Source organism: Lissotriton helveticus, chromosome 1_1 (genome assembly GCF_964261635.1).
Source record: "Lissotriton helveticus chromosome 1_1, aLisHel1.1, whole genome shotgun sequence".
Lineage (NCBI taxonomy): Eukaryota > Metazoa > Chordata > Amphibia > Caudata > Salamandridae > Lissotriton > Lissotriton helveticus.
Genome location: NC_136057.1, coordinates 585,804,332 through 585,819,800, shown reverse-complemented (window position 1 = coordinate 585,819,800; position 15,469 = coordinate 585,804,332). Strand labels below are relative to the sequence as shown.

General features: G+C 40.5%; 1 protein-coding gene across 2 annotated transcripts in view; it reads right to left on the bottom strand.

Annotated features, from left to right (window-relative positions):
- Positions 1 to 1,659: 1,659 nt before the first annotated feature.
- Positions 1,660 to 15,469, bottom strand: part of ETNK1 (ethanolamine kinase 1) — a 164,128-nt gene continuing 150,318 nt past the window's right edge. For both annotated transcript variants that reach the window (XM_078674091.1, XM_078674092.1), the window contains 2 exons: positions 10,481 to 10,554; positions 1,660 to 5,152 (listed from right to left, as the gene is read on the bottom strand). In XM_078674091.1, the coding sequence (XP_078530217.1) occupies positions 5,080 to 5,152; positions 10,481 to 10,554 (147 nt within the window). In that variant the 3' untranslated portion in view covers positions 1,660 to 5,079. The remainder of the gene's footprint in view (positions 5,153 to 10,480; positions 10,555 to 15,469) is intronic.

The following is a 15,469-nucleotide window of genomic DNA, read 5'->3' as shown; positions in this document are numbered from 1 at the left end:
TCATTTGTCAGCAGTGTTGGCACAATGGGTAAATGTCCCATGGATACTCAGTAGGGACTACAATAGTAACAATAGCATGCTATATACAACTCTGGACAGTTGGCTCCCCCTCTCCCTTAAGTGCAGACTGCAAGTAACGCTAAACATTAAGCCTTATGGTTGCACCGATCATCCTTGAAAGACATTTGCTGACAGCTTCATGCTGGATTGAAAATATACTCTTTCTATTCGATGATTACATGGACTGACTACTGGGGCTAAACAATCTCCTGACCACAACTCTCTGGTAGTGAGACTCTGGTGTGGAAAGACACATTCCCCCTATCCCTACATGGAAGCTTGAGCGTTCGCTGCTAGATTAGGCGTTTACTGCTACTGTTCAAGATAATATACAACTATTTTGAATTCACTTTCAAGACGCAGCCCATGAATGGGATAAGTTCAAAGTTACAGTTAGAGGGATATTTTTGCAACTGTGGTGGGTGATCGTGGAGTGCTGGATGTAGAATTAAGTTCTAGCAAGGAAGTATTGATCAGACTGGAGGATTGAACCATCAGCGACGCTATCTGGCACCAGAAGCTTGACTACTCGAGCGAACCATTCATAACAACTTGAATGGCTGCACCGCATCAATTTTGCGTTGCACACAGTGAAAACCAAAGGCCAATATGTCAGGGGCTCTCCTCGAAGTGGGAGAGATATGAAGCTCTTTTAGCTTTATGGGCGATCTGCAACTGTACACAAATATGGCCGGAGGGCACTCACTGCCTGATGTAATTTCTTCACTAAGACCTAGTGTTTCAAAATGTCGGCACCATCATCAATAGAAGATTGGATAATCGCTGGAAGTAGAAGTTATGTGAACAAATGTCAGCTAATTGACGCAATAATGAGGTCTGCAGTGTGCATTCAAAATGAAATAGCGCCACTGCATTTAAAAATCCAGGGAATAAAAACACAATAGATAACAATGATGCTTTGGGGATAGAAGAAGACACGGTGAAAGCAGATAGTAAAAATCAAGCTCATCAAGCACACTAGAATATTTTTGGTTACATATGAGACGACCGATATTTTGTATTCAATGGTGATAAACGAATAGCTCAGTGTCCAATAAATGAGGAGCAAAACAAAGACCATCACAAAACTAAACCAAGCAGAACTTTTTTATGCTTCTGTATGAAATAAGGACCAATTACCATTAACACAAATTATCTTAAAATACTAATGCATTAAGGAAACTGATCTGCAGTGGTAGGAGAAAGGAAGTGATTTTAAGAGAAAGACAAGTATTCATTATATAGCAAAGATCTAGGTGGGTACTCAAAACACATTTCTATCATGTTTTTAGTCGACACACAATCCAGCACCTTACCAGAAAAAAAAACAAGGTTAAGGGTATGTCAATACTAGTTCCCCCAGCCCCCTTTATTAACTTTCAAATCAGTTGGTTCCTTTTTTTTTTTACCAGATTCACACTGTTCAAGTTTTACACTGGGGACTTAACAGTATGTACAGACATTTATAATTAAGTATTTTATTTATTTTTATTTAATTCAAAGCACAGTTTGGTTGTAATTCAAGTGCACTCCTTACAGAAAAAAAACTATTCTCTTAAAGAAAGGATAAACACAATGTCAACCAAGAGAGAACGCAGAGACATGTTTGCCATTTTATTTTCCTAATGCCTCACTGAGTCATTTCACTTTATTTTGGTGCATAATAAAATTTCTAAAATGGTGAAAACCTCTGGGTGCATTAATCAGTTTACTGTCTTTCAGCATTTGATAGACAAAACTAAAGTAGCAATGACATAAAATTAACCTCTTGGCGTGTGTATGTATGTATACATACACACACAGTGAAAATGCATGTGGATTAATGACTCATGCTATTTAGAGCAACTGTACTAATAAACACATTCATAAGTTTATTAGAACAGTGCAAAGGTCAAATTCCATTTTCACCACAGTAGCATACAATCCACATGATAAAATCATTATATACTGCCTCACCTTTTGCATGTTACAATTACTTTACATGTGAAAATAATGCTCTCAAGGTCTCTTCAATGTGGCTTTTCTTACTGCACAAATGTAACCCCTCACATTCTGGTTTTGCTTAAATACCTTGTTTTAAAAAGAAACACATGAAAATGTCTTGGCATAAAACATATATGCACATGTGCAGACCATAATAAGCTATTTATTATAATTGTTTAGGAAGGGGAGGGGCACAATACCCCCTTGAGGCTTCACTTCTTGAGAGTCATGGACTCTCCCCATTCTCAGTTACAATAAACAGCATACTAAATTCTGCAATTCTATGTATGTGTATGTCGCACAACACACTCTAGATTAATAACTTATTGACTTCAGAGAATGGTCCATGTACATTACTTTCATGAAAAAAAGCATTAAAAATATATTATGGATAGCAGTATATCTACTGATACAAAACCATTACATTCTTTGGAATATTGCACTATGGGTATTTGCAGTTCAGGAAAATAGATGCTAAGTCTCATTTCTTCTTTATAGAACCATTTCTACAAAGGAATAGAACACAATGCAATTCAGAAATCCATAGGCAATTTACAATTCACATGAATATACAAATGGTAATTTACACGGCTGTATATACAAATTGCTACACATTAAAGAAGAAAAAAGGCTTTACTCAGTTCTGCTTTACAAAAGCAAACAGGCCACTATGGTCTATTATTCATGGGTGTATTCTCTGCATGCATGAATGCCACTACGAATTTTCTATTTACATTGTTAACTTCAAATTTGAATTGTAGCATTCAAGTCATTTAGGATTTTTTTTAAAGTCAAAATTCCTACATAAAGGCTGAATCACACAGTGACGTTTCTGGGGCTGTGTATTCATTGAAAACCATGGAAAACAAAGCTATAAAATAAAATACCAAAAAATTAGGAAAATAGTGTCATCCATTCTGAGTAAACAGTTACCAAAAAGACTGCAAACCGTAGTCATAGGGATGTGTTTTAGATATCATTGTACGTTTGCCCAGTAAGTCATTGAAATAGTAAGAAGCAAGAAATGCTGTGCTATATCAGAAACATCCTCAACGACACTTGCACTCTAACTTTTGCTTTTCACGTCAACTAAGAAAGAAGTATTTTTTTCAACAAAATAGAAAAACGTTTGGACAATTGATTGAGTGCAGTGAAGATTCAACATGGTCCCCAAAACATTTTTCTGTGCACCACCGGCAGCCAATACTTTTTACAATTGTATTTTTCTTCAACAAATGTGTATAACGCAGGCTGCAGTGGTCCAACATCAAATCGAAAACGGGATTAGGCTTGCTCAAAGCATGAGTGCAAACTGAATATGTTTTCCAAGATGTGCTTCTCAATATCTAATACGCAAACTTTGTGCCACTTGTCTTCACAGTGTTAACAATGAAATAGTGAAAATAAACCATTCTCCAATCGGTGTACAATACCACCATGAACTACTGTAAACATTGTTCAAATAAATACAAACGAGGCCTTCGAGAAGCCAGTTGCTTGAAAAGTTATGCAAGTTTCACTTTAACAATGCAACATCTGTTAAACGTACCCATTGATATGTTTACTTTACAACATTCTTAACTGGTCAGGAAAGCTAGCTCAGTGCTCATAAGTAAACTTCAAAATTGTTCAAATGTAAAACTGTTGTCAGTTTAATCATTTCAATAATCACAAAAATAATTTAAAATTTGAAAATTATTTAGTGAGCCTCATGAAATCTGATCAAGGAAACTTAACTTTACGAAACAGTATTCTGCTCAATAAAAATCTGAACAGGATTATATCCCTATAATGTCTTCACAAATCAAAGTGCCTTTAACCATGCCAACACACATTTATAATAGCGTTTCAGCAGATTAAAACATTAGATGGAGATTTTTAGGTTGATTTTGTGATTGCATTACTAGTAATTTAGGGATTGGCCAATTAAGAGGTGCGGCATTTGAATAACTTTGACAAGAATAATAAGATGCCTTGCAACAAACATTATGCTGAGGTATTTTAAACCTTCCAGTTAGTATAAAATATACACAGAATTCAAGGTTTCACACCTATTCTAAATAATAGGATATGTCATAAAGAAGTTCACATTTTTAACATGTAGTTCAGCACAAAGTCAAATTTATGTTGGAAATATACACTGCGCAAATACTGCAGCAATTGCATAATGGATCAGGCATAAGCTGCACACTGGTTTAATAAATTAATCTATTTTACAAACTCGCATGTAAAACATGTGTATCAATATGGGGTACTTAGAGAAAATAATCATTCATCATCCTGAATGCACAATTATCATATACAGTAAAGTAAAAGACAGTGAAATATCTAAATTTAATGTGCACAACAGTAAGTATGTTAAAATACAGATGACCAGACAAATTCTTCCTTTGGAAGAACATTTAGAAACAAAGAAAGATGCAGGACTTGAATTATGTTAAACCTATAATAAATAAATTATTTAAAATATGTTAAATTACAATGTCAATGACTCCCCTACACTGGAATGGCAATTTCTTCAGAGCAACTTTTTCTTTTTTTAAAGACCTTTCCTTGTGGTCTGGGCCGGACATTTCTACTACTTAGGCTTCGAAGGAAGGGAGTCAAATTTCCCCCCAAAAGTACACAAAGTGCTCAATTATATGTTTAGAAGTACATCCCCAACGTTCATCTTAAAAAAAAAAAAAAAAAAAAAAAAGAACGAGTCACTCTATTTCAGACTTTAGAAAGACTAAATTTTTAGTTCATTTAACCTTGTTGTGGTCTCTCCAAAAGTACAAAAGCACCATTAAAAGGCACCTTAGGAGCACTTCAAAATAGAGAAAACTGAAGGCGTTACTGCTGTACGACAACAGCCACGTAGAACATTAAAGGGCAAAATAATTATGTATTGTTTTCAGGACAAGAGGGTCGGTTTGTAGCAAAACAGCCAAATAAACATTCCAAAATATATCAAAATTAAGCTGTACAATCCTCTTCCAAGAAAGGAGTCAGGTGGATTGCTCATCAACCCAGGGCAAGCGCAGAAAGCTTTCTTTACTCTGGAATAGTTAACAATGTGACCTCTTGCTTCATTTTGAAGTATTGGTTAAGGCGAACTATTGCATACCTATAGAAAATAAAGATAAACATATGTTACACAATAGAGATTAAACATCAACTTTGCTTGCTCAACTAACAATTATTTTTATACTTTTATCTCCCAGAATAAAACGGTGAAATATTTAACTGTGAGCCAGATAGATTAAAGGAAAAGTCACAAATAAGTGGTTGTATACTGCATTCCACAGTTTTCTAGCGAACCCTTAATTTTGCAATGCAACCTCTGTACTAATAGTTGCATCTCGAAATTTCAAGTTCAGCCGGGTGGCATGTGGCTAGGGATAAGAACGATCTTGCATATGAAAATTTATTTGGCAGGTCGCCATCCGGCCCCTTTGACGTACTACAAACAAGAATGGTGGCCTGCAAGGAATAGCAGACCACCATCCCGCCGTTTGCATTTTCAAACTGAAACACCACCCCCACCCACTCAGTTTTCGGTGGCTGTACGGTGGAGCTCTCCACATTGAAGAGAGACCTGGAGGAGGTTGGTCTGGCCTTACTGGATATACAATTGTATTATTATGCTGCACATCTTCAGCATACTGTTTGATGGCTGACTGATACAGATAAAAGGTAGAAGAGTCCCATAAAGGGCAATATAGGAGACAATAGCTCAATACCTTATTTTTTAGAACATACTGCACAAATAAGGTGGAAAATAAGATATTGAGAAGGGCCCCTTTTGATAGGGACTTGCCTCTATAGAGTCTTGAACCCTTCACTCTATGGCTCGCATTATGTTTATGGCAAGGTGGAGGGACACGGATCTCGAGTAGCAGGATATTTTTATCCTGGTGAGGTCATCACATTTCCAGAGGCGCACAATACATTCGCAGTGGGGCAGCGTAATTGTTTACAGTATGCAAAATAGGAAGATATGGTGCATGTACCCGGGTGCCCCTACGCCTTCCTCAACACTGGGGGGACTGCCAAATTGGGGAGAGGTTCGTTACCTCAATACTTTATTCTACAAAGCCTTACCGAAGGAAATGACTAATAGCCCATAGCAAAGACAGCATAGGAATTACATGTAGAGGAACTCATTGAGGATTCAGGCTGGGAACACGCATGCAGTTTGATGAAGTTATACAGCAACCATAGATTTAAACTTTTGAATTTTCAATGCCTACACTGCACTTACATAAAGCTGTCTCAGCTACATAGGATTGACCCCACTAGGTCGGCCCAGTGTGCTCGTTGTGGAGTAGACAACTCCCCGTTACTACATTTAGCATGTCAATGTATGAGAATATACAACTTTTGGGAAAAGGTTATTCCCTCGCATTGAAGATGCTACTGGATTATACTCCCTGAGACACCCAGGGCAAGCTTATTGGGTATGAAATTAAATGAATTGGTACTTGTATAGCGCACTTATACCCTGAGGTGTCGTGGCGCTGTACGCATACCGCTGTCCTGGCTTTTCCCTGTGAAATGCCCACTCCTGGGCACCCCCAAGGTGAAGCCAGGCATCCCAGCGCTGTTGGGGCCGTTGTGGAGATTAAGCAAGCTATTGCCCAGAGTTGCAGAGTGGGACCCATGATTAGAATAGGCACCGAGGCGAGAATTATCAGGTCCGAGGAAATTGAGCTCAAGACCCGCAGAGGCGGGAATTGAACCCTGGTCCCGGGCCAGACCTCTGCATCAGGGTCTGCCGCTCTAACCATTGAGCCACACTTCTCCACTGGTGGTATGGTGGCGAGAAAGATGTCTCGGAATGTGTGTTTAGGGAGGGGGAGGGAGAGGCAAAACAACATACGCAGCTTGCTCATAAAGAGGACAGGGCTGCAGGAGATCTGGCAGGCAATGTTTGACTCTTTTAATGATCAGGGAGACCCGGAGGAGGACTCGACCCCAGAGAACCTGGGGACAGATTGATATCCAGGGTATTATTGTGTACTAAGCAAACACAAGAAGATGATTTACGGAGCACTGAAATATTTCAGACACTCACCCGCAGTCAGATCTGGATTGAATCCATTATCATGCTTTAGCACACTTCGCCACCCCAGTTCAAACCCAGCCATATGCAAATCAGTCTCGACCCTGTTCCTTATGGGAACAGTCAAGTCCGAACTGCCAAACCAGGTCTTCCCTGGACCAGACAATCGTCCTGGGACCAGTTTCTGGGTAACACCTTATCAGCCAGCCTAGCTTGAATCCAGTGGCAAAGTGAGCAAGGGTATACCTTGCCAACTTAGGGCGTACAAAGCGAAAACAAGGGGATGATGGACGAAGCGCTGCAACTTTTCAGACACTCGCCACCAATCACAGATCTGGGATGAATCCATCATCGTTCGTTAGCTCACTTCCCCACCCCAGTTCAGACCCAGCCATATGCAAATCAATCTTGACGCTGTTCCTTATGTGAAAGCATTTATTTTCCACAAAAGTAATTGATAGTCTAAAACTATGAGACACTTTCTCAACCAGGACAAGAAATGTTCCTATATCATCCGGCTAAGAACTTCTTTGTACTGGTCCTGGGCTTACATGTTCTGGTATTATGAAGACATACCAATCTGAATCTCTGCTTGGAGTCACCAAACTGTCTTCCATATAGCGGCCCTGTAGCTCCCAGATGGTCGTCATCTAAACTGGATACCCGAGTGCCACCATTTACCCTTAAGGGAGAGGCATCTCCCTTAGGTGATGATGTCTTCACCAGTGTTGGTTTTTGTAGGTATACGTACTGGCTTTGGATGCACCAAAATTGGTATAAATATTGGAGGTTGAGGTGTGAATACCTCTTCTAAAGCAAACCTGGATTGAAAGGTGGAAAGAGTCCTTGAACATACCCAGCAGGCTATTTAGCATTTGTAAAGGTACTATAACCATCTTTGGGGAAGGCGGATCTCACTGATGGATTTTGAATTCTTCACTCAATAGTCTAGGCAAACGCAGTTTGTGCATCTTGCAAGGTGGAGAATTAAATTCTTCGAATTCCTGCTCTGAGTCCACATACTGTATGTTGAAGTCTGAAGGTCAGATAGTCTCTGAGGGCCATATGTAGGTAATTTTTGTTTTCAGATTCTCAAATTGCGATTTTTCGGTAATCGCAATTAGAGAATGGCAAAACGAAATGTAGGTAGGATTAGCAATTTTTTTTGCGAATCCCAATTATTCCTTATTTGCGAATCGCAAATAAGGAATACTTTCTCATTCATTCCTATGGGCTAGAAGGTCCATAGGAATGAATAGGAAGACATTCTCATTTTGCAATTCTCAATTAGAGAATCGGAAATTGAGAATGCAATTTCAGGGTTACAAGGGTGTCAATAGGACACCCTGTTGCACCCCTGAAATTAACAAGTGTGCACATCTGGCCCAGATACATGCCCTAAGGGCATGTATGTGACCCACATGGCACTTTGAAAAATGCCAAAGAGTGCATTTTTCAAAGGAATCGCAATTTACCACCAACCTGAAGTTGGTGGTATTTGGCGATTCCTTAAGCCACAATTCGCACAACTTGGGTGCTTACTACATTGCATTTAAGGAATCGCAAATTGCGGCTTTTTGTGTGCTACATAGCACACTGCCCTAATAGCGATCGCAAATGGGCTACCTACATATGGCCCTGAGTCCCTTTCTCGATCATCCTCTTAATTAAAGAAAGCTTCTCTTCATTCAAATTGGACTCTTACAGGTTTTTTCCTTCCTGGGCCAAAGAAGCATCTTGCAGAATATTATTTGGAGAGAACAATGGTAGCAGGGACACTGTCCTAGAATGAAAAGGTGTTGTTGCAGGCACTGGTGATGCGGTTTACCTGAAGTCTCTAGCTGCCTGGTAGCAAGAGCCCTTCCTGCAGAGGTTCTGTAAAAGTTTCTCTCGCATAAGGTATAGGCGACAGAGTGTTACGGACGTCAACTGCAGTGTCCTAGTCGACGGAGGGCAATTTGGTGCCTATGTTGTCATTGACAGAAGTCTTTTTCTAGTCATCGACTGGAATTTCTTTTCTGATGCAGACAGTGATGGAAAAGAATTCGTGTATGGTGGTCTCGGAAATTTTTCTGTGTAGTTGTTCCTACTTTGGTGGACAACCGCACTATCGACAATGACTTCCTCAACATTGCTTATGGAGTTATCGCAGGCTGTACCACTGATGACAACAGTAGCAATTGCCTTTTTCTTCAGAGACTAATGTACTGAAGGAAAGGGTTCTGACATTCACCTGCTTTTGGATGTGTCCACTGGTCTTTTCATCAATAGTGGGGCAAATGAAGAGACAACCTCAGTAATCTTACGCCTTTTCATCATTACATTTTCAGTTAGGACTCCCCTTCTTTTAGTCAAGTAAGAATGTTTTCTTGGAATATCACTCATGTGTGGAGTAAGCAGTTAGTGGCTGACCAGATGTCTGACCCTTAGAGGGTCAGAAGGCCAGCTTAGAAGTCTTCTCCAAAATTTGCTTAGCTTGATTTGAAGGAGGTTTTTTTTATTTTTTTTCCTTAAAAAAACCCTAACCTTTTTTTTTTGTTTTTTTTGCAGAGTTTTATATAGCGCGAACTAGAACCGAATCAGTTATCAGAGCGCTTTACATAGCACCAGTTACGTTACATGAGGACACACTTTCATTTTAGGCACGGGGAGATTAAGTGATTTGCCCAGAATCACAGGGGTTTTTTGGTGTCGTTACCGAGACTCGAACCCAGATCCCCAGGTCCGAGGTCGAGCGCCTTAGCCGTTAGGCCAACCCCTCTCCCCAACCTTCTATTGCTCATCTTTTACAGTCTTTGCTGAAAAAGATCACAGATGTACCATTATTTAGGATTACTGCTGGGATGAATGCAGTAGAGGCATTTTGTATATCATTCATGTAGATCATTTTTCCACAAATCTTGCATGCCCTGAAGAAAGATTTCTCTGGCCCAGCTCAGACAGGGTGCTGAAAGATGTGCTCTTTCTGAAAAAAAGAAGAAATTCTTCTTTTGGAGAGCTTCCTCCCAAAGGTTCTTCTGCTGTAACATACAGTAGAAAATCTGACAGTCTGAAGCTTCTGGCAAGGGAATAGTTGGGGATGGAGGGCTCTGATTGGCTGTAATTTTGTTCATTATTAATGATGTGAATAGGTCATAGTCTATAAAATGTCAGTTTTCTAGAGGGTAAAGGTTACACTGCTGTATTAGATGCTTTACCAGGGGTTCCCGGTCTGGCGATGGGGAACATTTCAAGCATTTGAACTTATGAAAAGCCCAATGATGCTTTTTATTGATCAAAAGTACTTCTCACTATAGGAATTGTTGGGAGAACCACGACAAATAATACAACATTATAACTTCCTTAACCATCTTACTTTAAAAACGTCAAATTACATTTAAAACAACTTACCCCAGGAAGTCAAAGTCAATGGTGGAATACTTTGCTTGAATCAATGCCCACATGCCCCAGAAGAAATGAGAAGCCTGTTGCCAAAGGAAAACAAAGCTTGATCAGTGAATGCATCACTACCATAAGTTACCATCCTGTAACTATACTTCTCCATATATTCACAAATGTTTACATTTGTATCCATTGTTGGGTGGAAGTCCTTGGTATATTTAACAGTAATAAATGCAGGCATTTTTAATGCAATACTTTAAGAAGCCTAACCACCTAATTCTTTATGCCCTTTTACTGCCGAATTGTGGTGAACATGTTGAATCTCAATTGTCAAAAGCTATGGTAAGATGTTCCAGGCATAAATGTGCTACTTCTAGATTGCTTCACTGCAGAGGAGAAAGGGTCATGTGAATCAATGAAAGATAACATTCTGGTGTTAACCCCGTACCTCGCAATACCTTATTGTGATGTTAGGGCACATCGCACAGTCATAGATTTGCCTCCTTATTTCCCCCATATTTGTGATTCTAAAGGTACCCAGGGTTAGTGGATTCTCTTGGAGGGTTCTGAGAAAATAGGCAAAGTGTAGCAAAAGGTTCTTTGAGGAAAAAACATGCTGTGTAAGTAAGTATACAATTTTCAACAATAAGGTTTGCTGTGCTAAGATCATCATATTCTCATCGTTCAAGAACAAGCAACAATGGTAGTCTCCTTTTCCCATTCTTTGTGGTTTCTAATACTTTCAGTTTGTGGTTGAAGCAGGTGTGAAATGCATGGGAGAACCTGGAAAGCTTTTCTTTTGGAACGGTAATCAAAATGTTCAATTCAGCAAGTGGTCATTCCTCATGGTTTTCCAAATGAAATAGCTGAATAAAAAAAAAGGGGGGGGGGGGAATATTGAATTTTTTCTCCGATGGTGAAATTACGTATCATTACATCCACCAGACCTGTCTGGTTGCAGGGACAAATAGTGTTTGTTGGATGTTCAAAAATACAAGATACCCAAAGACAACTCAGCTGCAGCTTGTAACGATGCAGCTTATAATGATATTTCATTGTGTACTGACCAAAAAGCAATTCATGTAATAAAAGCTAATGAATAAAAAGTGGGTATAGTGTAAACCTATGTATCTTTTAAATATACGCAAGATAATGAGTTTAGGAACAGAGGTTATTTGTACACATGTGAATTGGGCTTATGCATAATGAAATTCGGAGGGTATTTTACTAAATGTGTTCTTTCTTTTGGCTGACATTTAGAAGCCAAAAACTGAAAAAACGTCAATTGATAACAAATGCTATGCTATTCTATAGTCTCAAACTTCTCTCGATAAAAAAGGTATCCGACTTGTGTGGGTTGGCCTACCACCAACGACACGAAAAGCCCCAAAACGCAAAGTAGAGCCGGCAAAATTCATAGAGAAAACGACCTCCTTTGATGATTATGGTTAATTACAGTGTTTGGACTGGGCTTAGCCACCACCCAAGGACACCCACTAACCCCTAACATTTCAGAAAACTGGACACCCTGAGGAGTTCAGGGTAGTGGGACATGTGTCCGTTCACTATGCCTTCTTCACATAATGACCTGTAAACTTCACATTTCTGGCTAAAAACACAGATTTTCCTCACTTTTCAGTGAGAGAAAATTCTAAAAGCTGCCAGGATTCTACCACCCAGCGCTCGCACACTTCTCTTGATAAAAATGGTGCCCCACTTGTGTGGCTGAACCTAGTCCCATAATTGGTACAGATCAAACCTGGGCCCAGCGTAAGACCATAGAGATCTCCACTGGAAAGCTTGGCTAGCAAAACAAACATTCGCAATGCACTAGGTCTCGCATTTGCGAGAGTTTTAGCTATTTGAGTTGTAAATGACAATGCCTTTTATTTATGTGTTTTGAAATCCTGCAAGCATTAATACGCACTTTGTACTTCTAGTCGCTGCTTAAGAGAAGCAAGGGGGCAGTAACTGCGCCTATTTTACTGCCACCCTTGCTTCACGTAAGCAAGGTCTGTAAGTACAAAGTGCGTGTTTATGCACCGCTTGCAGGTTTTTAAAGCACACAAATAAAAGGCATTCTCATTTACAATGCCAATAGCTCAAACTCTGACAAATGCAAGACCTATTCCATTGCAAATTCTTGTGTGGGTAAGGTGTGAGCTTGCTTAAAAAAGTGACAAAGTATAGGCAAACTAAGGGCCAGATTTACAAAGGCTTTGCTCTGGGTTTCATATACTTTTATAACGCAGACCTGACTTAAAGGAATATGCTACTTACCAGTATGCATCTGTTCTTGGCATGTAGGGCTGCTGACATTCATATCTGTGCATAGATCGCCGCCTAGTTTTGGGTCCGGATGATTGCACATTGTTGTCCTGGAAGAGTCTTCGAAGTATCACGAGATAGGTGGCTCCTCCCCTGGACTACAGTGCGCATGAGCATCCTCTCCATTTTAGATTGTTTTTTGCCATTGTGGCAGTGGTGGAGTGTTGTACAGTAAGAGACGTCCATGCAAGAAAGTGAGAGTTAGAATGAATGCTACAGCTGTGACAGGCACCGGGGAGGAGGGTGGGCGATATGAATGTCAGCAGCCCTACATGCCAAGAACAGATGCATACTGGTAAGTAGCATATTCCGTTCGAGGCATGTGGGCTGCTGAATTCATATCTGTGCATAGAATGTATAGCAGTTTCTCCCTTAGCGGTGGCTACCTGTGCCAGCTGCAGCAGTCTGAAACAGAATTTTTAGAACAGCCTGTCCTACAGCAGCTTGCTGTTTGGAATGTACATCTACACAATAGTGTTTTGTGAAAGTATGTATGGTGGACCATGTGGCTGCCTTACATATTTCCTCTAGAGGAATGTTTCCTAGGAAAGCCATGGATGTCCCCATTTTGCGTGTTGAATGCGCTCTTGGGGGAACTGTGAAAGTGCGTTTTGCCTTAAGATAACATATTTGAATGCATTTAACAATCCATCTTGCTAACCCAGATTTGGAAATGGGGTTGCCTTTGTGTTGTGGTGAAAAAGCAACGAACAACTGTTTTGTTTTCCTGAAATGAACAATAGTTACTTACCTGTAATCTGTGGTTCTCCAGTATTGGTGTCTTTCATAGATTCACATGGCTGAATCATTCCCTGTCGTCGGAGTGGGAGTCCCACGGTACATAAAAAAGTAATAGTATGCCAAAAATATATAGCAAATACCAGTTATACCAAACCAGGAAGTAAAGTAGCCCCAGCTACAGTAGAAAAAACTTCCACATTAGTGACTATCCCTGTCATTTCGTATAGCCCAAACTGCAGCCAATCAGGCGACAGCGCCCACCAGAAGGTTCTCCCCAGAGGCTCAGGCTGTCAGATTTTCTCACACGGAGTGATAGTAGACCAATGTATCCTAAGAGCCTCTGAAGGGGAGGTGGGCGGGTGCACGTGAATCTATGAAAGACACCAATACTGGAGAACCACAGATTACAGGTAAGTAACTATTGTTCTTCTCCAGTATTAGGGGTGTCTTTCATAGATTCACATGCCTGAATCAGAGTAGATAGCAGTAAATATCCTTGCTAGGCAGACGCCATAGTAACCCAGCTTGTAAAACTGTGCACATTATCATGAAATATATAAAATGCATTAACATAGCCCGAAGCATGATAAAATGCATCTAGTGAAGAATGTTCACACTGAAAGCGGTATCATAAGCGTCTGACTGCAGGAAAAAAGGAGGTGGGAACAGAGGCTCACCTTAGTTGAAAAGATTACATAGAACTGCTTGACACATGGAAACATCGGTCTCACTGGCTGCAACTAACAGTAGTGATTGGTGAAAGCATGCCTGCTAACCTAGGTTGCCGCTCTGCCGATGTGCTGGAGAAGAACTCCAGCAAACAAAGCAGTTGAGGAAGACCTTGCCCTGGTAGAGTGCGCTCTAGGGGCTGCTAGCAAAGCTGTCCAACTTGTGCATGGCAAAAAATCGATCGGAGCAGAGATCCATAATGCAACTGTTCGCCAAGATCCTGTTGGGTTTTAACTAATCATACCCTAGATAATAAATAATTGATCGGATCTGCGAAACCGAACTATCCCTTGTAAATAGAACATTTGAAACCTCTCCTAATATCAAGTGTATGCAAAACCCCTTTGTTGATAGTGGTGGAGGCAAAGATGCCTTTAAATTTACAGGCTCGTTCCGAAAGAAATTCCGGAGGCACTGTAACGAATAGTTTTCTTACCTGTCGGTGTAGTTTTGCAGCTTGAAGATCTTTCTGGATTCACTATGCTGTGCATTATTCCGCGGTCTTGTGGTTGGGTCCGGATTCGTAGTCTTTTCTTTGTTTTTTTTTTTTTTTTTCTCTTTGCCCAGGTGGGCGTCGGCGTCACACCCCCTTTGGGTGTATTTCCGGTGACGTCGGCATGCTTCCTGCGGAAGCTCCCACTCTTGGGCGCCATCTTCGGGTTCTTTTTTTCCGTGTTTCTTTCGTTTCCGAAGTAATGGCAATGTTCTTCTTAGTTTGTATTTACCGCTTTGTATTTTCAAAGTCTATTCTTTAGTTAACCACCTCTTCTCTCTCCAGCCTCATCTTTCTGGCGGAGGTGGGTGGGTTCGCTAGTGAATCCAGAAAGATCTTCAAGCTGCAAAACTACACCGACAGGTAAGAAAACTATTCGTTTTGCAGCGTGAATCTTTCTGGATTCACTATGCTGTGCATAGATTTTGTAGCGGTTTCTCATCTCTGTGGCGGCTGGGTGGAAGATGAGCGTTGGGTGTTGAATATGTGCTGTAGCACCTTCTGTCCCACTTGAGCTTCCTTGTTCATTTGTATGTCCACACAGTAGTGCTTCGTGAACGTGTGCACCGAAGCCCATGTTGCCGCCAGGCATATGTCCTCTATGGGTGTGTTAGCCAGGAAGGCTATTGTAGCGCCCTTCTTCCTGGTGGAGTGGGCACGTGTCCCCTCAGCCAGTTCCTGTCCTGCCCGTTTGTGGCAGAGTTGGA